The sequence below is a fragment of the Coturnix japonica genome, chromosome Z (genome assembly GCF_054131305.1).
Source record: "Coturnix japonica strain WE chromosome Z, WE-NBRP24, whole genome shotgun sequence".
Classification (NCBI taxonomy): Eukaryota; Metazoa; Chordata; class Aves; order Galliformes; family Phasianidae; genus Coturnix; species Coturnix japonica.
Window position 1 is genome coordinate 8737531 of NC_140702.1, and position 23261 is coordinate 8760791.

At 47.3% G+C, this 23261-nt stretch overlaps 3 protein-coding genes across 3 annotated transcripts in view; 1 reads left to right on the top strand and 2 right to left on the bottom strand.

The window, feature by feature from the left end:
* ACO1 (aconitase 1) overlaps nucleotides 1-1758 on the bottom strand; it is a 28799-nt gene extending 27041 nt beyond the window's left edge. The window contains exon 1 of the mRNA XM_015850001.3: nucleotides 1703-1758. The gene's annotated coding sequence lies outside the window, so the exon portion shown is untranslated. The remainder of the gene's footprint in view (nucleotides 1-1702) is intronic.
* An 8860-nt stretch (nucleotides 1759-10618) lies between these two features.
* LOC107306636 (uncharacterized) lies at nucleotides 10619-13249 on the bottom strand. Its single transcript, XM_015849945.3, has 4 exons — nucleotides 13012-13249; nucleotides 12580-12702; nucleotides 11433-12350; nucleotides 10619-11129 (listed from the first exon to the last, which is right to left on the bottom strand). Exons 1-4 carry the CDS (start codon nucleotides 13084-13086, stop codon nucleotides 10911-10913), a joined length of 1335 nt encoding a protein of 444 aa, XP_015705431.2. The 5' UTR covers nucleotides 13087-13249; the 3' UTR covers nucleotides 10619-10910.
* A 2709-nt stretch (nucleotides 13250-15958) lies between these two features.
* Nucleotides 15959-23261, top strand: part of DGKQ (diacylglycerol kinase theta) — a 53311-nt gene continuing 46008 nt past the window's right edge. The window contains 1 exon segment of the mRNA XM_085527923.1: nucleotides 15959-16269. Within this exon segment, the coding sequence (XP_085384049.1) occupies nucleotides 16053-16269 (217 nt within the window). The 5' untranslated portion in view covers nucleotides 15959-16052.

Sequence of the window (23261 nt, forward strand, 5' to 3'; positions counted from 1 at the left end):
CAAGAGATTTCTTATTAATACACCTCCCACTTAGAATCTCAGCAACTATTTGACTGTTCATACAGACAAATCCAACTTTCAACCCCCTTGGTTTCAGCCTGCAAGCAGCAGAACAGCTGGGTATCTAATAGCATTTCATCAGTTCCAACCAGCTGTTACCAGAGCTTACCAGCCACGATCCCAGAGGAAACAAATGAAGTTTCAACAAAACATTCCTAATTGGCTTTTTCAGAACAGTTTTACACAAAAAGACCAGGAAAAAAAAAAAAAAAAAAAAAAAAAAAAGAAAGAAAGAAAAACAAAGAAGAAGAAGAAAAGAAAAAGAATGAGTATTTTGCAAGTTTCTGGAGTCCTTGCCCTGAAATTATTCTATGTCTTGATGCCTATGGCAACACCCCAAATATCCAGAGGAAATGTTCTTAGCTACAGCTATAGCCACTCCACAGGCTACAATGAAGGTAATAACTTCAAACAAATCTCCTATTCACATAAACAGGGGAAACTGGAAAGAAAGACTCCATCTTTACTTTCTCATTGTTTCTATGAGGGAAAAAGACCTTTTCTTTCTTTCATTAATTTGACACAAATCATTATTGCAGGTAGGGAGGAAATTTCCAGCTACTGCACAGTAAAAGCCCACAGTGAGAATATGTGCCAAAGAATACAGCAAAATAAATTTCCCACGTGTTTACCATTTAAATATCAATAATATTTGTTCTATGGATTTACTGCAATTACTGCATAAGCATTTCCATAATTACCAGAAACACTTCATTAGAAATAGCAAAGTGGGGGTGCACCATTCACTGTCTGACACTCGATCCAAAGGAATCAGAGAGGAGGCAAAGGTCAAATTAAAACATCGCATGGCTAGAAATGAAGTTTGAAAGCCCTAAAGTCTTTGGTTCAGCACTCATCTGCATTATATTCTTTGCAACACATTGCTGTAAGAAAACATCCAATCTCCTACACACACCGAAAAGCTTGATACAGGAACCTTCTCTTCTTACAAAGCCCAAGACCACTAAAAGTGCTGACGATTTTTCAAGTAACTCCTCACACACATCAAAAACCTGGAGGGCATAAGAGTCAGCCACATTCCCTGCTTTATGTGCATTAAATCCTCCCTATGCCCTTTGAAGAACCAACAATCCCCAGAAGTTCATTAGGACGTTCTGATGAAGTACAATTGCTTCTAAGCCAACCGTTACAAAATAAACATCCCAGTGTTAATATTTGTCCCTAGGGTGGTCTTCCTCTACTTTGGTATTATGGATTTGTACCGAGCCAGTCTGAACAATGGCAGCAGCACAGCGCTCTCACAGATATTAATGCAACCCCATGTGTTTGGTGACAGAACCCTGATTCAAAATGACGATTTAGCTGACACTAAAGCACACTTAACTCTCTGCTCTTTTCCCCCGTCTCACACCCACACCAGCTTCAGAGCTGGCAACTAAACATCAAAGTACAACGTCCAGTTAATAAATAAGAGGGAGCTGCTGCGGCGTTGTGCAAGGCAGCAGCCTGGGCCTGGGCCGCAGGATGGCCGCTCCCCGACAGGGCGGCTCCGCTCCGCCACCCCTCGATGCCGGCAGGGCCCGGAGCAGCACGGAGGAACACCGAGTAGCTCAGGGCAACCCCCCGGGCCGCGTCCATGCTAAGCGTGGAGCGAGGCGGCCACACCAAGCACAGCACTCACCGAGCAGCTCGGAGGAACACAGCACCGCCGCTTGCCCGCTAATGCCGACGGCCTCCGGAGGGATGGGGCGGGATGGGGCGGGAGCAGGCCGGCTCCGCCCGCACTCTCAAAGGAGGCGGTGGCCGCGGCCCGCCCTCGTTCCCCGCCTAATGCCCGCCCCCATGAAGCGGGTTAGTGGCCAGGGCACATCCACACTGACCTTGAGTATCTCCAGGGATGGGGTAACACAGCTCCTCTGGGCACAGTGCCTGCTGCTCTGAGTTTTCTCATGATTTCCTAGTAGTGTCTTATCTAAATCTTTGTTTTGTACACACCCCTACTTACTGGCTGCAGTTCCCAGACTTCTGGAATCTCCTCTCACTCCAGTCCCAGAATTGGTTCTAAGGCATCATTCTGGAATCTTGTCTTCCTTCAGTTCCTGGAGTGGCTGAGACACCAGCTAAGTCTATATACCAAGCTATTTCCCATGATTTAACTGTATCGTGGAACACTGTAAAGGCTCACTGCTCAGTCACTTGTGCCTTATATGGATAAAAAGAGCTTAGATGGACTCATCCCCTCCGTGCATGAAAAGAGATTAGACATCTTACTTGTCTATGGGGAGCACCTGCTGGGAAGGGCTGCTGGTACCTAGTGCAAGGCTAGAGATGGCTCTTCTGAATGTTTGTGGGGTAGTTTCCTGCATGCTGACCTGCACTGGCAGATGTTCCTACCTACAAGCTGCTGGGTTGGGACATGTGGACCAGGGAAAATAAATGTTAGGATCTCAGGGTCTAGCAAAGAAGATACACTGATTATTGTTTTGTTTTCACTCAGTACTACAGTCCTAGCTCTGGCACACTTGATACTGGTTTCAGTGGTATACTTATGTATCTTAGGGTCTCTCTGTCCTTAAACCTGCTGCTGTACTGATACCACTAGATGTCCCATCATCTACAAAATATAGTACTTTTGAGTTATCAGTCAGCATCTTTTACAGGCTGACTTGCTTTGTGTTCACCGTAAATATCTCATGGAGCAATGTATATGCTTCTACTTCTCTTTTAGAATTAAACGAGTTTTGAGAACATTTGATTGGCTTTCACAGATGGTGCAGAATGCACCTAGATGATACCTAGAATGCCAGGGCAATTGCTGCAAAATCTAATTAATCTAAGATCTCTTGGGAGGAAAACAAATTACAGTAAAATAGAAGGTCAGCAACAAAAGTAAGTAATCTGTTTGTCAGCTCTAACTTCCCTCAGTCGATATCTGCAAGGTTTGTAATTTCTGTTCCATGTGGAAAGAGGCTCCAGGACCTGCTGTGTGTGGGAAGCCTTCTTAGTGCAGGCAGAGGTAGCACCTCTGTAACATTGCTGATTGTGTGCAAGGACACAGGGGTTGTGATGGGATTGAAAGATAGGCTGTTCCTTCAAGGGTTTATAGTAATGCTCTCTGAGGGTTATTATAGGTTGGCTTTTGCAATAAAGAGTGTTGGAGGCTGTTATTCCTCTTAGCAGTTAAGTTGGTAGTAATGTGGTTCAGACAATTTAATGACTGTGGTTTTGTCTCTCTCCAAAGATTGCTAGGAGGTGAGTAGTAGGTTAACTCCATTGTTTGTCTATTCACTGAAATAGATTCTTGGTTTTATGAGCAGATTGCAAGGACTTCCAACAGTTTTCTTGGGCAATTGTGCACTGTATTGAATCTGGGTTAAAGTTAAAAAGGAAACAACAACAACAAAAATAGAAAAAAACAACTTCCTTCAGTTCCTGCACCCAGGATGGACACAAATAGGAGTGTCATGCTTTTCATACTGCAATGCTGGGAGTCCCAGTGCTCCTCATGATTTCCTGTTTTTCAGGGTTTTTCGTGATATATTTCCTGACAGATGAGGAACTTTGTGTCAGTACTTTGTCCTCCTTGTTACTGGGAAAATCAATTCACAAAAGGCTGTTCTGACTTCAAATTGCTTCTAGAAGAGTGTTCTCTGAAGCTATTCACCAAGCGGTATACTAGGAGCCCACGGAGTGTATCATATCTGTTCAATTCCAAGTTGATTTGGTGGATTGCAGGAGTGGAACTATAGGATCCTTGAGGTCTCTTTCAATCCAGATCATTGTATGGTTCTATAACTTCACTGTCACACCTGTAAACTCATCTCATTTGTTCTCATCCTTGAGGGTGGAGAAAACCTGCTGAGTTCGGTGCAGGGAAGCAAGCAGCAGACTCAATATGAGTGATAAACAAGCTTCCACTTCATTGCCTGAAAAGCCATACTTTTATAGCAGACAGACGAAGGTGTTCGAAAATCACACAGACTAATTGGAGGAAAGCTACTGCAATTACAACCCTAAAACTGCCCTTCAAAGCTGTGAGCCATTCTTTCTTTTCCTAGAGGTATCCTTGGTTCTCATGCTGTTTATCCTGCTCCGCAGCTGCTGCTCTGTGAAGTCCTTATCTTGATCCATAGCTGCTGCTCTGTAAAGTCCTTCTTGTACTGCAACATATTCTGTCAAGAAGTTACAAATAAGTGAGGTTCTCACAGGGAAGCTTTCAGATCATTACAGCCTGTAAGCCTTTGCATAAAGCATTTAGCAGTTTTCTGTGATGTGCAGATTCCACCTCCAGCCTCAGCTGATCACTGAGGTTGCATCAATCCTCTGACTGCTGTCACCTGTTTCGAACTAGGCTAAGACTGGTCATGGGTTACCTAGATCTACCTATGCCCGTGACAGGGGGCAGACACCCCGTAGGGCCTCGACCCTGCCTATGAAGGAAATCAGACTCACATGTGCATGCTCTAAAGGAAAATTTGTGGCCAGCATATTTTAATAAGTACATTATAATTTCTTTCTGATCACAGCATTGATTTTCTTAAGTGCTTTTCTTTAAATGATTCTTTATTTAACTGTGGTCAATGCTTATTGAGCATCGCTTTAGCTTCAGTATCAAAACAAAGACTTAACTTATGCCATCTGTTGGTCAAATGGGGTTTAGCAGGGGCTCTGCATAGTGCAGCGACAACTGGGGGCCAATAACATAGAGTTCAGATTCTGATTTTACTTCCCAGCTAAAGTTCATAGGTGAAACATTAAAGAACACCCTCAGCACTCTTGTGCAGTACCAGCATTTGTTCAAACCTGACACTGGAACTGAAGAAAAATGAGGTGAGAAAGAGTCTACCTGACTGCCGGCATCATGCTGTAAAACCAGATTCTGTGTATTACTTTTGCAGAATTCCTTCAGAAATGAATAACTTTAATCTTACCTTAATCCCATCAAAACGTTAGATGCAGATTAACCCAAATTTAAGAATAACTTCTGCTTTGCCGAGAAATATTAGTATAGAATATAATCTTGTTGGATTACCGCTGCATTGCTCTAATCAACAAAAACATGTTAGAAAAAAAGGAAAATAGGTCAAAAAGAAAATGTGCTGAAGTTCATGATAGTCAGTGGTAGAAAAACAGGCCAGAAACCATTCATAAATAAGTCACACTGTTCTCGGAGAAAGAAGAATAAACTTGTAGATAGATTCTGCAAGTGTTAATATACTAAAAATTAATCCCACCAACACTGAACCAGTTTTGCACTGACTGAGAACTTGCAGTCTAGGGTCGAACATGATCAGATCCCCACTGCTGCAAGTGCACAGCTTTAAGTGGAGCTGTTGTTGTACTGGACAGCTGGGGCACGCTGTCACTTTTCACTTTTACAGACTGCTTAACGACACTTTTCCCCTGCAATGAGAGACTCACTTTTGTAGGCTTATGTGCAAAATTTTCCGTGCATCCTTGGGAAGAGAAGAGCACTTGAGGAACAAATGAGGAGGAAAAGAGCTGCCTCCCCCAGTGCCTTGACACTGCTCAAGAATTCGGTGAGTGGAGAGGATGTTGTTCTTCATTGTGTATCGATGGTTGCTGATTTCTGAGGGGAAAATAAAACATTTGCACAAGTATTTTAACCTTAGTATAGGCTCTACGTAAACATTTTTCCTTCGGGCTCACTGTGGATAATACTAAATGGAGCATTTACAGTCTTATTCAAATTACAAATAAGAGCTACTACATTATTATTATTGCTGACATTAACTTCAGTGCTCATATAGCCCTTGTTTGCAAAGTGTAATTTTTACTATCAGACCCATTACTCAGTCACAGCAGAAGGTACTAAAGGTTTACTTCCAGAAAAGGCAGAAGAAAAGCTAGGAAATGCTAGGAGCTGAGTCTTGCAGATGGAAGAAGAGGAGGAAAAGGGAGCATATGGAAATAAATCTCACTAATCTCTCTGAAGTATGGAGGGTGATAGAAGAACAGATTTTCATCCTCTTTCTTAATGCAATGTTTAGATATCACCAGAGTGAACAGTCCTCTGCTACTGCTCTGTGGAGCTATTGCTCCATTGTCGTTTGCTTGTTCAGTGAGCAGACTGCCTCATTTTCCACAGCTGTGATCGTGCAGAAAACAACCAACTCAGTGGGACTTACTCTGAAATGTTAATTTGAGTGCTACCAAGCTCTGAATGCTTAATTTCAAGCAGTGAAATCCCATTCACCTTGATTTTTCTAGTGCAATACCTTAAGTGACAAGACCACAGAAAATCAATCGTGTTATTTACTACTTATGCTTGGCAAGACTTGTGAGTCCAATAGGTTATGTGTCAGACCATCCAGCAACCAGCAATTCTTTTGGTGATGGTTGATGGTTATGTACGCCCTTCTTTTCCATCCTGTAGCCCTCACAAACAAGTGGCATCTCTTCTTCACAGAGCCCCAGAGGAGAGGGGAGATTCAGGTTGGGTATTTGGAAGAGATTCTTCCCTGGGAAGGTGGTTGGGCACTAGAACAGGCTTCTCAGGGAAGTCGTGGTGGCACCCAGCCTGTCCAAGTTAGAGAACTCTCTCAGAGTTTGGACAGTGCTCTCAGCCATAGGGTTTCAAGATTGTGTGGTCCCATGTGGGGCCAGGAGTTGGACTCCTTGCGTCCATACTTGCGTGTCCCTTCCAACTCAGGCTATTCTGTGATTCTGTGATTAAGCTTAGAAGGACTTTTGCTCGCAAGTCCACTGTGAGATAGATGCACCACTGGACATCACACCTCACCAACGTGTAAAAAAACTTCACAGAGAAACAGAGATTTGAGAAGCACACCCGACATTTGGGATGATCATAGTTCCTACCTCTGCTCTGTGAGTGGAGGAAGGTTTTGCATCTCTCCCAGTAAACAACAAAACAGGAAAGCCAAGAGAATCATTCTTGTTTTTTAAAGAAGTTCCTTCTACCCATTTTAGGTTGCTGCCTTTGGTCCTGCTTCTTCATCTAAAGACTTAATCCCAAGGATTGGCAATCTTGACTCTCTTTGCTGTCAAATGTGTTTATGAGATCTTCCCTGTGCCTGGATCCACCGTGATTATTTCTTGTCAGTTCTTTGAAGCCTGGTTACAGTTTTGTTTCATAATACATGAACTTGCTTCATGAAAGAGCTGGGTAACTGGATTTCGTTGTTCTGACTGTCAAGAAAGCACTGGTACAATCTACTCTATTGTTTAAAGGATTAAAATATGATTTTATGTTGACAGAATGTCTTTTTTATTTAATCCTATTCATGAAATGGGAGAAACGTACCAGAACCTGCATTTCTGAACTGTATTCAAAGGCCTTCCACCTGTTGAAATGCTTTCTCTCACTAGATGTGAAGCATGGAATGAGGTTGGAGAGGTGGCAGCAGAGGCTGAACCTTCCCACCAATATCCCGTCCCGTGTTATTCTGTAACAGATGGCAGCCAAGGGGCAGTCTGACAGAATGGTGTCTGGTGCAGAAGTGCGGATGGAGCAAAGTTGTGTCACTGCATTCCTTCGTGAAGAAAAAATGACATTCACCAATGCTTGTTGAGCATTTATGGATCCCAAGCAGTAAATGTGGGCACAGTGAGGGGCAGGGTGGTGTGTTTCAGTAGTGCTGACAGCAGCGTGAAATACAAGCCACGTTCCAGACAGCCATGCACAGCTGTCACACCACAAAACGAAGAGAGTCCTGATCAGTTCATCCACACGATGAACTACATCCAGAGCTACTATAGAAAAAATGTTTTGTTTTTTTTTCCATAGCTGAGAATTTGCTCTCTCAAATAGTATTACTGTGCTCTTTGTATCTGTTGCTGTTTCCACAGAAGTAAATATAAGTACGGAATGCACTGCTGCTTGAAATCGGTGATCATTTCGTTCTAGCAGAGCTGCAGGACATGATCAGTACTAGGACTGAAATTATAAGTGTGACCTTGACTGATGGCATCCATTTTCCATGCTTTGCTATGATCCAGCGACCTCAGACAAACTGTTTCTAGCCAGGTGTGAGAGCCCTTCTTTGTTTTCTGGCTCCAATCTTGCTTCCTGAGGTGCTTCTTGTGATAACACTCTCACTGATTTATGAAGGAGGCAAGTGATGGGTGCTACCATGTGACAATCAACATCACTTTGTGGGCATTTGAAAGCACCTTCCTTCGGAGCTGTTTGCCTCTGGAAGAGAGTGCTCAGAAGTGTTTACTGGTGGAAGATCGGGCCTGGGACTAAATAGCTCCAGCTTGGTATGGGAAAATTGGGGAATGACACCATCATGTCCTGTGGAAAACAGGATGCAGGTGGGCATCCCTGCTCCCTCTTATCTGCTGGCAAGGCCTGGTAGATGCGAACAAAGGAATTTCTGCCAAGACCCCAGAGCCAGAAGTTTCCACTCCAAGGAAAGCTGACTCAACTTCTTTGGATTCGAGCTGTCACTCCAAAGAGAGCTGACTCGACCACTTTGGATTTATAAATAAGTTGGTACTACCATTGGAAATTATCATTGTCATCACCGTCATCCTCAAGAGAACAACAACACCTGACAACCCACCACTACTTAAGATCAACAAGTGAACTACAAACCTCTCTGGATCCATGGTGGTGACTACCTACCTCTTGCTTCCTATAAAGACTCCTTGCTTCTATTTCCTATCTTTACTACAGCCTGCCTTCCCTTCCCCATCACCCTCCATCATAATAGTGTCCATCCTCCCCTTCTCCATTTCCCCAGTTAAGATTTATAATAAACTGGTTGGACCAACATTTGAACCGTTGTTTCTTAATCTCACGCTGGGTATACATATATCAAAGAACCTTGCCTCCCTCCCAGAAATTGGAGTGAGACACCAGGCTTTTGCTTTGACAATTGGTTTAGCTGCTTCCTTTCCTTTCCTTTCCTTTCCTTTCCTTTCCTTTCTTTCCTTTCCTTTCCTTTCCTTTCCTTTCCTTTCCTTTCCTTTCCTTTCCTTTCCTTTCCTTTCCTTTCCTTTCCTTTTACTTTCATTTCCTTTTTCCTTTCCTTTTTCCTTTCCTTTTTCCTTCCCTTCCCTTCCCTTCCCTCCCCTCCCCTCCCCTCGGTCCCCTCCCCTTCCCTTTTCCCCTCCCCTTCCCTTTCCCTTTCCCTTTCCCTTTCCCTGTCCCTTTCTCTTTCCTTTTCCTTTTCCCTTTCCCTTTCTCTCCCCTCTCCTTCCCTTTCCTTCCCTTTCCCTTCCCTTTCCCTTTCCATCCCCTTTCCCTCCCCTCCCCTTCCCTTTCCCCTCCCTCTCCCCTCCCCTCCCCTCCCTTCTCCTCTCCTTCCCCTTCCTTCCCTTTCCCTTCCCTTTCCCTTTTTTCTCTTTCCCTTTCCCTTTCCCTTTTTTCTCCTTCCCTTTCCCTTTCCATCCCTTTCCCTCCCCTCCCTTTCCCCTTCCCCTTCCCTTTCCTTTTCCTTCCCTTTCCTTCCCTTTCCTTTCCTCCCTCCCTCCCTTCCTGCCTCCCTTCCTTCCTTTTCCTCCCTTCCTTCCTCCCTTTCTTCCATAAAGATCAGTAAATGCCTTGCTTATAAAGGACATGTTGATAGCAAATTAAAAGACAAAAAAAGTGGTAATTGCTTCCAGCTACTTCGTTGTTCTCTTTTTGCAGATACAAGGGTGGTAGAAATTTTGCAGTTAAACGCTGCAGTTCAGAGGAGCAAGCTCTGAGCCAGGAACTGATATCGTATCCCTCTAGAGAGCCATCATACTCATCAGTGTGGCAGCTCTGGTAATAATTCCTTACTGACTCTTCTCAGCTGTCGAGGATTGTGTCCTTGTGAAAGAATGGTTGCTCTTCAAAAGCTGCTACGTTCCATGGACGTGGCTGAAGACGGTGTGGGTTGTTTTGACTGATTTGGTTGGTCTGGCTTCTCAGGAAACAGAATGGAAGTTTAAACTGTTGTGGTTTTGTGATTTCTGTAGCCTGTAATTCCACATCGGACCATTACGCAGAGCAGCAGCAGTTACAGAGTTCACGTCCCGGTTCCACGTTACCGCCGTTTGGGGCATCTGGGCTTCCCGGAGGGGAGGGGACGGGCGGCATCCCCGTTGGACTCGGCGCGGAGAGGAAGTGGGGTGGGACTCCGCACCGGCCCCAGCCGCTCTCTGCCTCGGGCCGTCTCGGCTGGCCGCGGAGCAAAGCGCGTGCTTCCCTCGTAGGGTCGTGGTTCGACTCCTACTCTCGTCCCTCTCGCTTTGCTTCATTTGGTTCCATGTAGTAAATCACCGTTCCTCCTCAGATCGCTGCCCTCGTGTTTGCTCTCTGTTAGAACGATCTGCTCGCTCTCTGCCCTACCCCCTCCCTCGGAGCGCGTGGCCCGGGGCCGGCCGGGTCCCACGGCAAACGCCTTCATTTTCCTTTCCCCGCTCCTGTCTCTCCTTCTTGTTTTGCTTTTCCCATGTCCTGTGCCCCCTGTCACGGACTGATATCTAGGGATAACCCCGTGACACCACCCAAATAGCAGCAATACTCAGATTCATTCCTTTGCAATCCAGTGATGAGGATAAGCCACGTGTTGCTGTTACAGAAATGCCGACGCTTTTGGAAAAGGCAAAATGGTGATCACATGAGATGGAAAATTTAAAATGGAACTCAATAATTTTATTGTACTTTTGGAAACCGAAATCAGAGGAACAGAGGAAGCAAAGTATGTTATCTGTGCTGTAGAGAATACATATACTGCTTCTTCAGTTCCAGATTGAAAAGCCAGATTTAGCCAAATTAGGAATCCCTGTACGGGATGGTCATCTAAATGCTAGGTGAGAAGCAATGTGTACACAAACAGGAAAGATAAGCACTGGGAGCTGGTGGTATCCGACGTGTGGGGCTGCTCCCAGCCTGGGGGGCCAGCACCTGGGCTGCTTGTGCTGGTGTTTCCTTAATGCTGTTGGGTGCGCGCTGCCATGGACCTGCTGGTTTTTCTGGTGGCTACGGGACGCCTTATGGATGTTAAGTTGTAGTACTTGTGTGTGGCATGTGCAGGCTTGAGAAGGTGTGCAGGGACATCCAGGGATGTTCCACAAGTTGGCAGAGGCTCTCTCCCCTCCCCTGAGATGCTGCTGTGGCTGACTGTGTCCCCGATCTCCAGGCTGTCCACCTGTGAGAGAAGCAGAGCAGAAACGCTGAGTTAGGAGGCTCCTTTCCCTGCATGACCCACTTGTCCCTGCTGACATGGCAAGTCCCTGCACAGAACCCAAAGGCAGCACTCAGTTCAATTATTGCTGCAGCCCTGTTCCCTCGTGCCAAGCTGCCAGAGAGCTGCTCGCTGTGAGGCACCCTCGTGCCCCAGCTGTCCCCTGCAACAGTCCCTGACACACTCCGGCAGCTGCCTGGCCGTGGCAGGGCTCAGCCTGCCACACTTCCCCACAGTGTGCACACTCCTGACCCTCCCTCCACTTACTTCATGCCCGTTGCCTACCACCTCTGTCTCGCTCATCTCCTGCTGAAGGTTTCCAGGCACTGGAGATGCTGGAGGCAGGGACTCTGCCCCAGGCAATGATGTGCTCAAAGGCTCCTTGCCTGCCACTGCCACAGTGTCTCTCTCAGCGATGTCTTTCTTTTCTTCCTGCTGATCTGTCAGAACAGCACTGGAGGTAGAAGAGGAAAGACAGCAGGGCAGGAAGCTGCCCCCTTTCCTGGTGGAGCGGGCCCTCTCTTTGCTGCTCTTGGCATCCAGCATGGCCTGAGAAGTGCCAGCACCTTTGGCACCATCATCTGCTGCCTGCTCTGATGCCTGCTCTGCTTCCTGCTCTGCTGCCTGCTCTGCTGCCTGCTCTGCTTCCTGCTCTGCTTCCTGCTCTGCTGCCTGCTCTGCTGCCAGGGAGCATGATGTAGAAATCCTGTCAGCATCTTCGGTGCCCTCCTGAGCACTGGCAGCAGGTTGTGTCTCTTCCTCGGGACCTTTCCCAGCCTTGAGGGCCAGCACCTGGGTTGTTCGTGCTGATGGTCTCACAGTGCTGGTGGGTGCACATCGCCCAGGCCGTGTTCGCTTCAGCCAGGGTCCTGGTCGCGTGACTCCCAGACACACCCAGTATGCCAACCTGAGGGACTTGGGTGTCCTCTCTGCAGGCTTGAGGGGGATTGCACGGACAGACAGATCTTCCTGCCAGCCCTCAACCCTTGCTGCCATGTCCTGGTACTGAAGACCAGGGGCAGCTCTGCCTCTTGGGATACTCCCGAAAGCTATTGCTGGCAGTGAGAATGCGTGAACTCGTCCCCGAGCAGTGGCTGCATTCCGGGGCGCAGCTGGCAGTGACTGCGCCCGCCGTGGGAGAGGTGGCAAGGCTGGCAGAGGCCGTCTCCCTTCCATTCTGTCCGCCTGAAAGAGAAGCCATGGGGAAACCCAAAGTCAGCACCCAGCTCACGGCCGCTGCCACCCCGTTCCCTAGAGCAGAACGGTCACAGTCCGGCTGCACCCCCATCAGTCCCCACCACACACCAGCAGCCATCTGGCTGCAGCAGGCTCATCCTGCTGGGAGCGGTCCCACCTGCTGGTTGGCCGCTCCCCGCACTCGGGAAGACCTTCCCATTTCCCTTGGGCTCCCTACCTGTGCACGGCGGCTCCCAGAGGCTTGTGCTGGGTGGGGCAGTGGTGGCAGTTGGATCCCACGGACAGCCAAATCCTGGCTCTGTCTGCCTGGCAGCACAGCTTGCTGCGGCCTGCGGCCCACCTGTGTAGGGAGAAGGAGGTCTGGGTTGCAGGTGGCTGCATTACCACCAGCGTCCCTGGCAAAGCCCCCATGAGGAGGCTGTTCCCGGACACAGACAGCCCTGCTGAGCTGGGTCCTACTGCTCTCTGCCTCGGGGCACAGAGCTGTCCTGGGAGTCGGCTGGTGCCCAGAAAACGCCCCGGGGCAGGAGGAGCGGTGCCCTGGCCACAGGTGCTCAGGGCCCGCCATGGCACCCCACCCGCTGCTGTGCCCCCTGCCTCGGTGTTTAGGTTGCCCTGGCATCCCTCTCCCTCCCAGCACATCCCGCACCTGGCGCTGTTCCCGCACGCTCGGCAGTCCTTTCTTGTCCTGGGAGCAGGCCTTCTGGTCCTGCTCCTCCGCCATCTCTGTACCCACTCACGGAGACAAAGCTACCGGCACCCAGGGAAGCTGCTACCTCCTCACGGAGCTGCTTGCTTGGGAATGAGCAGCACGGAGACTCTGGCTCCTAAAGGCACCAGGACACCACCATGTCACAATGACCTTTGTGTGCGGCTGCCCGTGCATCACAAAGTCCTGGTAGTTGCCATGGAGACCCCACACGCCCTCCTGCAGCCCCCCACATGTCAGCATCTCCATGGCTCCCTTCTCACACTATCACAGAATCTCTGGGGTTGGAAGGGACCTCTGCAGACCACTGGATCCAAGCCTTCTGCCAAAGCTGTGTGGTGCCATCGGCAAACTTGCCGAGAGTGCACTGAATGCCACCATTTATGTGACTGATAAAGACACTGCAGTGCACCACACCCAGGACTGTCCCCTTCAATTCCTTACCCAATGAGCAGTCCACCCTTCAAATCCCTTCAAATCCCTGACAGTCTGATCAACTGTCAACCATGACATCAACTTAAAGAGAAGGATGTGGTGGGCGACCATGTCAACTGCCTTGCAGTAGATCGATGACATCAGTTGTCTTCCCTTACTCCACTGATGCCGTCACTCCATCACAGAAGGCCTCCAGATTGCTCAGGCAAGATGTGCCCTTGGCAAAGCTGTGCTGGCTGTCTCAGATCATCTCTTCATCTTGTATGTGCCTTGGCACAGCAAGTTGGAGGATCTGCTCCATGATCTTCCCGGGCACAAAGGTGAGGCTCACAGGCCTGCAGTTCCCCACGTCCTCCTTCCTCTCCTTCTTATAAGTGGGAGTGATGCTTCCCTTTTTCCAGCCCCTACGGCCCTCACCTGTTAGCCTTGACTCTTCAAAAAAGATGGAGAGCGGCAGCCAGTTCCCTTGGGGCCTTGGCATGCATGTACACATTCCGTCTCATGTGTCGGTTTTGGACTTGCTCTGCCCTTACAGTATGGGGCAGTTTGCTCCCCCAATTCCCACATAGATGTTCAGGTTCAGGGATGTGCCTATCCTGGCTGCCAGTGAAGACTGAGGAGACATACTACCTGTAGTAGACCCCAACCTCCAGCTGTCCTTTATTGATTCCATCCCTGAGTTTAACCCACAGGTGTTCCACCTGCTCCTGACCATTTCTCAGAGGCAGCTCCTCACAGGCTATCCGCTCCTTAACATAGAGGGAAACTCCCCCGCTCCTTCTACCTCGCCTGTCCCATCTACAAAGTGGGACAGCCCTCAATGATCAGATTCCTGTTACAGGAATCATCCCACCGTGCTTCTGTGATGGCAATAAAATCAAAGTTATCCAATGCACTGCAGTCTTCGACTCCCTTTGCTTATTTCCCATGCACGGGTGTTGGTACTGAGGCACTTCAGCCGGGCTGTCAGACTCACTGCCTCCGCCTCCACCACAAAAGTGGTCGTTGTAAAGCCTATGTCCAGTTATATGATTCAGTTCTATGCATCTCAGCAGTCTCTCACTGGAAAATAAGTTGCAAAGCTGGGAACAAAGAGGGCTTCAAGTGACTTCATTGTCAGATTCCTCACTGACTGCCCTCCTTCAAGGTGCAGCAGAATTAAGGAGTTAGAAAAGTGAGTTCTGGCCAGTGAAACAGAAAACTCCAGTGCTCAAGTCCTTAAGGTTATACACATTTAAAGAATCATGGAATCACAGAAAGGCCTGGGTTGAAACGGACCATAATAATCACATTGTTTCAACCCCCTACTATGTGCATGGTCACCAACTGCCAGACTGGGCTGCCCAGAACCACATCCAGCCTGGCCTTGAATGCCTGCAGGGAAGGGGCATCCACAACCTCCTTGGGCAGCATGTTCCAGTGCGTCACCACCCGCTGAGTGAAAAACGTCCTCCTAATATCCATCCTAAACCTCCCCTGTCTCAGTTTAAAACCATTTCCCCTTGTCCTGTCACTATACACCCTCATAAACAGCCACTCCCCCTCTTGTTCACACGCTCCCGTCGAGTATTGGAAGGACATGAGGTCTCCCCAGAGCTTTCTCTAAGCTAAACAATCCCAGTTCCCTCAACCTTTCCTCACAGGAGAGGTGCTCCAGCCCTCTGATTACCTTAGTGGCTCTTCTCTGGACCCAATTCAAGAGCTCCATGCCTTTCCTGTGCTGTCTGCCCCAGGCCTGGATGCAGTACTTCAGATGGGGTCTCACAAGAGCTGAGTAGAGGGGGACAATCACCTCCCTCTCCCTGCTGACCTCTTTTAATGCAGCCCAGAACATAGCTGGCCTTCCAGGCTGCCAGTACGCACTGTGGGCTCCTGTCCAGATTCACATCTAGCAGGAAGAAGTCCTTCTCCACACAGCTGCACTCAATGAGATCTTGCTCCAGTTTGTATAAACACCTGGGATTGCCCTGGCCCGAGCGCAGCACCCTGCACTTGGCCTCATTGAACCTCATTAGGCTCTCGTGGTCCCACTTCTCCAGGTCCCTCTGGCTGGCTACCCTTCCCTCCAATGTACCCACTGCACCTCTCGGCTTGGAATCACCTGCCAACCTGCTGAGGGTGTGCTCAGTGCCATTGTCTGTCATTGATGAAGATGCTGAAGAGCACCAGTCCCAAAGTGACCCCTGATGGACACTGTTGATGACTGGCCTCCACCCTGACACAGGATCATTGATCTCAACCCTTGGGCTGCATCCAGCCGACCAATTCCTTATCCACCATACAGTCCATCCCTCACATCCATACCTCCATATCTCAGAGAGAAGGGTGTGCTGAGGGACCACGTCAAAGGCTTTGCAGAAGCCTGGGAAGATCGTCCCAGCCCACCGGCCGTTTGCCGTGTTCCGGCAGGGGGCAGCACAGCTCCGCTCCGCCCGGCCCCGCGCGGCTGTTGCCGCCTCCTCCCGCTGCCCGCCGCCTCCCCCCGGGCGGAAGCGAGCCGAGCGGCGGCTGTTGCCGCGGCGGCTGCCGCGCCTGAAGGACCGGGAATGGCGGACGGGGTTCGCTCGCTGCTCGGCGGCAGCCCGGCCTCCAGCCCGGTGCTGGGCAGGCGGGGCTGCGTCTCGTCGTCGTTCTCTTCATCCTCTTCTTCTTCGTCCGCCATCCCGACGGGTCACAGCTTCCGCAGGGTGACCCTCACCAAACCCACCTTTTGCCACTACTGCACCGACTTCATCTGGGGGCTGGCCGGATACCAGTGTGAGGGTAAGGCGGGCGGCGCGGCCCTCCAGGAGGGCAGTTGGACGCGTGTCGGCACGGGCTGAGTTCTGCTTTGCTTTGCTGATACCAAATGACGAGCCTCACTGAACCCTGATGTGTTCTGCTAATACCAGCTCTGTGTCTGCCTGGCTGCCTTGTGGAGTTCCCAGCTGGTTACTGCGTGCTGATGCATTTTTCTTTTGTGGTATTAAACGGGATCTGTTTGTAGTAATTATCCCCTTTTGCCACATTTGCAGCCACTGGTGGAATTTGATCATTGTTCTGTGGAAAGTAATAAAAGGGTGACCTCTAGGAGTGCCACGTTGATTAAAAAAAATAATAATCCACCCTGCTTTTAGTGAAGGAACTGTTCTCAGCAGCTTGAAAAACAAAGTGGGTTAGAGCTGTCGGCTCATTTCTCCTCTGCAGAGGAGCAGAGCTCACAGGTGTAATGGCAGCTGGGCTGGTCTCTGCTTTATTTTGACTCATTTTTATGTGCAGGCTTCGGAATGAGCCTTGTCAGTGGACTTTCTGCAAGTAAACTGGCTGCAGCTTGTCTCCCACATCCTACATCTATAGGTGCTCAGGCCTGATGGCCTTCTGCGTGGTGTCCGTTGTGTGGAATAACCCCCTTCTTTCATTGCTCATCACTGCAGCAGCTCTTCCCTGCTGAGTGTCCCAGCCTGGCCCTGGGCACACTCCCATCACTCAACAACAACCAGAACACTGGTGTTTTCTTGATGCTTGTCTCGGCTGAAACCAAGACAGTGAATCACCTGGTCTGTGGAGGTTTTTTTTACTAAGCCTGCCAATTAGTGAACACTGGCTGGCATGTGCTTATGTTGGTTGTGTGGCTGTTTAGCAAAGTAAAGGAAAGTATAATGAGTTCTTAATGCGTTCGTAGCTGTGTAGGCTATGATGAGTGGTTCTTTCCTTTTTTTACTGCATTTCCTGAAAAATACGTAAGAGATGCTCTGAAACCCTTCATATGTTGTAGATTTATAGAATCAATAAGGTTGGAGAAAACCTCTATGATCATCAAGTCCAACAGTCAGCTCATCAGAATCACAGAATGGCCTGGGTTGAAATGGACCATAATAATCACATTGTTTCAACCCCCCTGCTATGTGCAGGGTCACCAACCACCAGACCAGGCTGCCCAGAGCCACATCCAGCCTGGCCTTGAATGCCTGCAGGGATGGGGCATCCACAGCCTCCTTGGGCAACCTGTTCCAGTGCATCACCACCCTCTGGGTGAAAAACTTCCTCCTAATATCCAACCCACACCTCCCTATCTCAGTTTAAGATCATTCCACCATGTCCTGTCACTATCAGCTCAGGTAAGCAGCTGTTCTCCCTCCTGTTGCTCCTTTCATATACTGGAAGGACCAGCACCATGCCCACTCACAGACTGATAAGAGTCACTAAAGTTGGATAAGGCCTTCAATACCATCGAGTCCAACCACCAAACCATCACCAGCATAACCACTAAACCACCTGTTGGTGCCCTGCACCATCCTGCATTTAATGCCTCTGTTTTAAAGGAGAGCTCATTCCTGCTGTGAGGAGCCTGATGGGTTATTGCCAGAGCTTCACGCATGTAAGAGGGCAATCCTGCAGAGAACTGCAGCTCTTTTGCTGGAGCAGCACAAGCATTTCTTTAAACGGTGTTCTAGGTTGAGGATTCTCACACAGACCATGCCCATTTGGATCTGAAGATGTCACTGTTTTATGCTTTTGTGCACAGATTGCTGTAGTCTCTCAGCTGACTGGACTTTTTTATTATTATTATTTTTCCTTCAGGTTTGTTTTCCATAAGCCCTTTCTAAATGACTCTCTATTTTTCTTGCCACTTCACTCTCTGTAGCTGTCACTTCCTTTGATAAATGCTTGTGTGTGAAAGAATAAGCGATGTTTGGATTGTAACATGAACAATGACTCTCTTATATTGCTCTCTCTTACACTGCTCTTGCTTTCCAGAGCCTGGTTGTTTCACTTTTGAGTAGGTTTTACATTTCCTCAGGCTCAGAAAGGAAGAAGCACCGTGGCTGGGTTTCTGTGCATGTTTGTGTGCACCTTGTAAGTTCTATGCATGCGTGTGTTCAGTGCATAAAGTTTGGAGCAAAGAGCTGAGTTCCTGCAAGCATTGCATAGTAGAATGAGTGTCACACACTTGAAAAGAGTTGCTGAAGTTCTTTAAAGGACGAACTCCTCTTGGAGCTTTGGGTTGCTCTTCAGCCACCTGTGAATACCTTTCTTTTCACAGTGTTTTTTCTTCCGCTATAGAAGAGTTTAAAAAAGATGTATGTGAGGGAAATTGAATCTGTACATTTTGGACACTACAAATACTTCCAGTGTTAGGAATCTTTCTAATGTGAAATTACTTTGTTTTACTTTGCCTAAAGGTAACGTATAAGGGGTTTAAAGGAAGCTACTGTCAGGGTCTGTTGTGTATCTTCCATCTGCAGGGCATTTCCCTCTTTGGGTATATGGAAATAATAGTGGGGGAGAGAAATGGTCTCCTTGAGCTCTCATCCCTTCTGGTTAGTTGTCCACATGGGCAGCTGGAACATCCTTGACCCTGCTGGTTTAGTTCAGCTCCGTTTTGAGGGAAGTGAATAAACAATGAAAGTCTTAATGCTTGCAGCACAAACGAAAAACAAATTATTCTGCCTTCTGATGAGCTTGGCTTGTTTTTGGGGCTTCTTAAAATAAAAATAAAAGCTACAAGGAGGTCAAACCACAGTAAAATCTTGCTACCATCCCAAGATCAGTAGGAATTTTCAGAACTTGCTTTCTTATTCTGTGGTGTATTCCTTTGTCAGTGGCAAGGCCCTTCAGAGAAACAATGGATGTGTTTGATGTTGAGTTTGTTGCTGAGACATGGCTGAGCCTCTGCTCTGTTTACAACTCCATGTGAGGCTGAATCTGTCTGAGGAACCAACACAAATCGTGTCCTAATAAACAAACAAACCAGTGCCCAAAAGAAGCCCTGAGACAAAGACTTAACTCTGTTCGTGTCAAGCTAAGTCAGGTGCTGGGGAAAAGGGTTTGTGGCAGCGACCAGCATACTGAAAGTGCAACTTACTTACTGTCTGGATTTGAGGAATAAGCCATTTTGTACTCAGTAGATTTAATGCTTTTCCTCCACATCCCCTGACTGTAATTCAGGGAAAAACCTGAAAGTCCCCATTTGGTGCAAAGGAATGGCATAGTGATCTTTCTGAGGATATGCAGTTTGTGTCCTCGGAAGTCATGTTTTGTATTGAGTCCCACATCTGAGTCCAAAAACTGACTTAGGTAGGAAATAATTGGCTGCAGAAGGTGTCAAAGCCAGTAATGCAAGACCGGCCTTTGTGCAGCACTTTTATATCTCATCTCTATTAGTGCGTTGGTCTGGCTTGGTGATAAGTGACAAAGGCAGACGAGGGTGCTCAGCAATCCATCATGTTGCAGAGCAGCAGAGGGCTGCAGCTTGCTCTCTGCGGGTTTCCTTTCCAGACCTCTTTCATATTCCGATGCTCCTTGGCCATCATCTAGTCTTATACCCTCTGGTTCCTTTCTGCTTGCAACCAAATTTTTCAGCCTTCCCCTGTTAATTTTCCACGTTCTTAGTGAAGGCTCTGAAAATCCCTTTATTCTTGCGGTTATGTAGGAGATAAATGCCTGGCTAGTTTCTGTTGTGCTCTTTTTTCTTCCTTCTTTCCCGGTAAACAATGCACACTGAACTCAGGTTTTCTCTGCAAAGCCTTTTCCAAGCACTGTACCTGAGTGCTTTAACAGCATTAAATAATAATAATAAAAAAACAACAACAGTTGGATAGGCAGAAAGGTCAGTGCTTCCTGACTACCAAAGCACCCTCTGCTCCTGCTCTCTGTGGTGCTTGTCAGCCGTGTACTGCTTCCAGGTCAAGTCTGGAGTCTTGCTGGGAATCAATGCATTCTGCTAACAGCCTCCCCCTCCCTGGAGATGTGCATTCCCTGTTCTGGAATGTAAGAGTTTGTATTGAAGTGCAGCACACCTTCTCCAGTGACGCACATCTCTCTGCTATCACTCTGTGTTCCTGTCGGTTTAGTCACCCTCACTTTATTTTAGCAGTGATTTTACCTTTATTACAGTGTTTTCCTAAAGTAAGCTGTGCTAGCATGAGGCATGGTGTCCCGGGGCAGGTTTCCTACATGAGATAACCTCATAAAGCAACCATTTGTATTGGCAGTTACCTTACTGCAAGGCACGTGCTGTCAGCAGTGCACTTCTACTACCTGAGTGCAGACGCTGCTCTTAAGGTCTTTTTGCTTGTTCCGAATTCCAGGCTCTAGGACAAAGAATTTACCTGCATTATTTTCAGTGGGCAGGCTTGTGTCATGTTTGCTACCTCCTCTTTGATTACATACACTTTATAGCTCATCCCATCAGAAACTTCTCTCTTATTTTGGAGCTATTTGCTCAGGTGGCAGCTTTTTTCCTGCCTTAGCTCTGGCTCAGGTTGAACCTAAAAACCTTTCTTTTTCCTTATGTTACTTCTCTCCCAGTGCTGTTTCTGATGCTGCATTTTATTCCTTCACTTTGTCATCCCTCTGGACCACTTGTTGCCCAGGGGCTCCATCCTGCTCAGTCTCAGAGTATTTCCCTTCTTATGGAAATCCCTTTGGAGAAACTGCATTTGCAACACCTGTTGAAACCAGCTGTATAAGTAATGTATTTACTTAGACTTAGGTGCAGTGGGGAATAAGCAGGATATATGTCTACCATGTAGATCTTCCTGAGTGATAAAACAGTATTTTTTTATCACCTCTCCTTTATTTTTTTTCTGCAAACCTTTTGCTTAATGGCACCTTTCAGCTGCTGTGAAGAAGCGTATGCAAGCAAAGAGCAAAACCTAATCTTTGCATATCACAATATGATAAGGAACTCACTGGAAGCCTGCTTCTCTTTTTTTAAAATATGCCCAGCATATTCTTCCCTTAAAACTGTATTTTTGCCCACTTGTGGAAGTGCCGTGGAGTTTGTTACGCACTGTAGCAGTCAGCCTCTAATTTCATTTCCTGTTTCAAGTATTTTTATTGTCTTGAATCCCAAATAATATGGGTGCGTGTTTGCATGTCCACACTCATACATATATGTACGCATATGTATATTCACATGTATATGCATCTTTATATGAATATATATTTAAAATAACTTGTGTTTATGTTTTTGTATATGTTTTTATTCCTTTTTCTGCATTTGAGTCTGAGTGATCTGCTTGGAGGCAGGGCTAGCATTATAAACACTCTGTGTGCTGATGTGGTTTGCCTGCTTGGCTTCTTTTTGAACACCACTTGTATGACTTACAGGTGATGCCTCTTACTATGTAAAAATAACATCATTTGAGATTTTAAAGCAACTGAAAACAAGAAAAAAGGTATGACTGCAGCAGGCCATAATTAAATCCCTGGAGGTTTTACATGCAGAAGAATGGTGGAGGCATTCTGAATACTTTGCTAAGCAGCAATGCTTGAGAGAAGCTGGATGATTTGAGCTCCTAGAATTACACTAGGAGCAGTGTTGTTTAGTGAGATGGTGCTAGATTACAGTGATAAGAAGGTAGGACTTCCAGTTTAAGTGCAGCAACTGATTCCAAAAAAAAATCTCTTTTCCTCATTGCGTTTTTACCTTGGCAGAATGTTTTATGCTTTAATGCCGTGGTTTTTTTCATGATGCAATTCAGGAAATGAGTGTCCCCTTTTTACAGTGCATTCTCTGTAGTGCGTGGAGATAAGAACTGGTACATCTTGTTAAATGCTGAGTGTAGGTGTACCCTACTAACCAGCTCCTTTAGTGTTTTTAAGGAGAATGCTGCCCTGTGCTGAAGTCATTGCATGGTTGGGAGCTTCAAAAGAAGGCAGAAGAATACAAGGAAATTGCTAAGATTCCTCTGAGTATGAAGAGGGCATGAGGGAAGGATCTGAAGGATAGAGCTGAAAATGTTACTCCTGTCTGCAGCTGTAGGGGATCTCTCAGGTTAAAAAAGAAAGGCAAAACAGTTTTCTACAGTGAAAGATTTTCTTTGGAGTTTCCTGAAGGTGCCAGAGTAAGTCTAAAGGCATCACAAATACCAGTTTGCAGGAGAAGTTGTTTAGGGCAGGAAGTCTTCCACTGTTATCCGCTATAAAAAAAAAACAACAAAACAACAGCTTTTAGTGTGAAACAAAGGTGTGCGTTGAGCAGCATGACTTAGGAAACAGGTTGGCCAACCCTCAAAACAGTATTAATATAGAGGACTGGATGATTTCAGTCATTTTGGGCATTCACAAGTATTTAGGGAATTTAAAGGTTTCACGGTGCTCTTGCAACTTAATGCAGAAGATTTTGATAGCCACAGAGGCCATTGCCTGGACTGATGACATGGTGCCGTGCTGGGACAGTTGTACCGGGCTTGTATGCACATGAATTGGGTGCAGCATGTCTGCATTCGCTGCAGTGTCAGTGACAGCCCTTTGAAAACACAATGACAACAGTTTAAGGAAAAATGACTACAACAGCCCCCCCTAGATGAGCTTGGGATTACAGCATGAAGAGCACTCTAGATGGCAATGCTTGGGGAGCAGGCTGGATGGTGGGGAGACAGAATTATGCAAACAGTAGATCCTGATTCTGTGCTGTTGACTGACATGGCTGTAGTTTCTCTTTTAGTGGTGATGAAAAAACCCATGCCTCCTTTTCCCAGTGTCAGCTGAGCCCATTAGACCTTCCCAGCACAATCCTTGGCCAGAGCAGGCTAGAGAGTAGGAGGTAAACTACTGTGATGTTAAAAATACCCTTCAAAACAGTTATGTGTACTCACGTCTGTGCTAGTTATGACCCGCCTTGTTCTAATCCTTTTAACTTCTCCTTGTCCCAGAGTAATTCCTCCTTTGGTGAGTGCGTTCAGATTTCTTGAAAGTATTGTATTTTTCATCCCTGTGCTGTTGTTCATGAGGAGCAAGAAGGTTATTTAAGAAGTAAATCCTCTTCC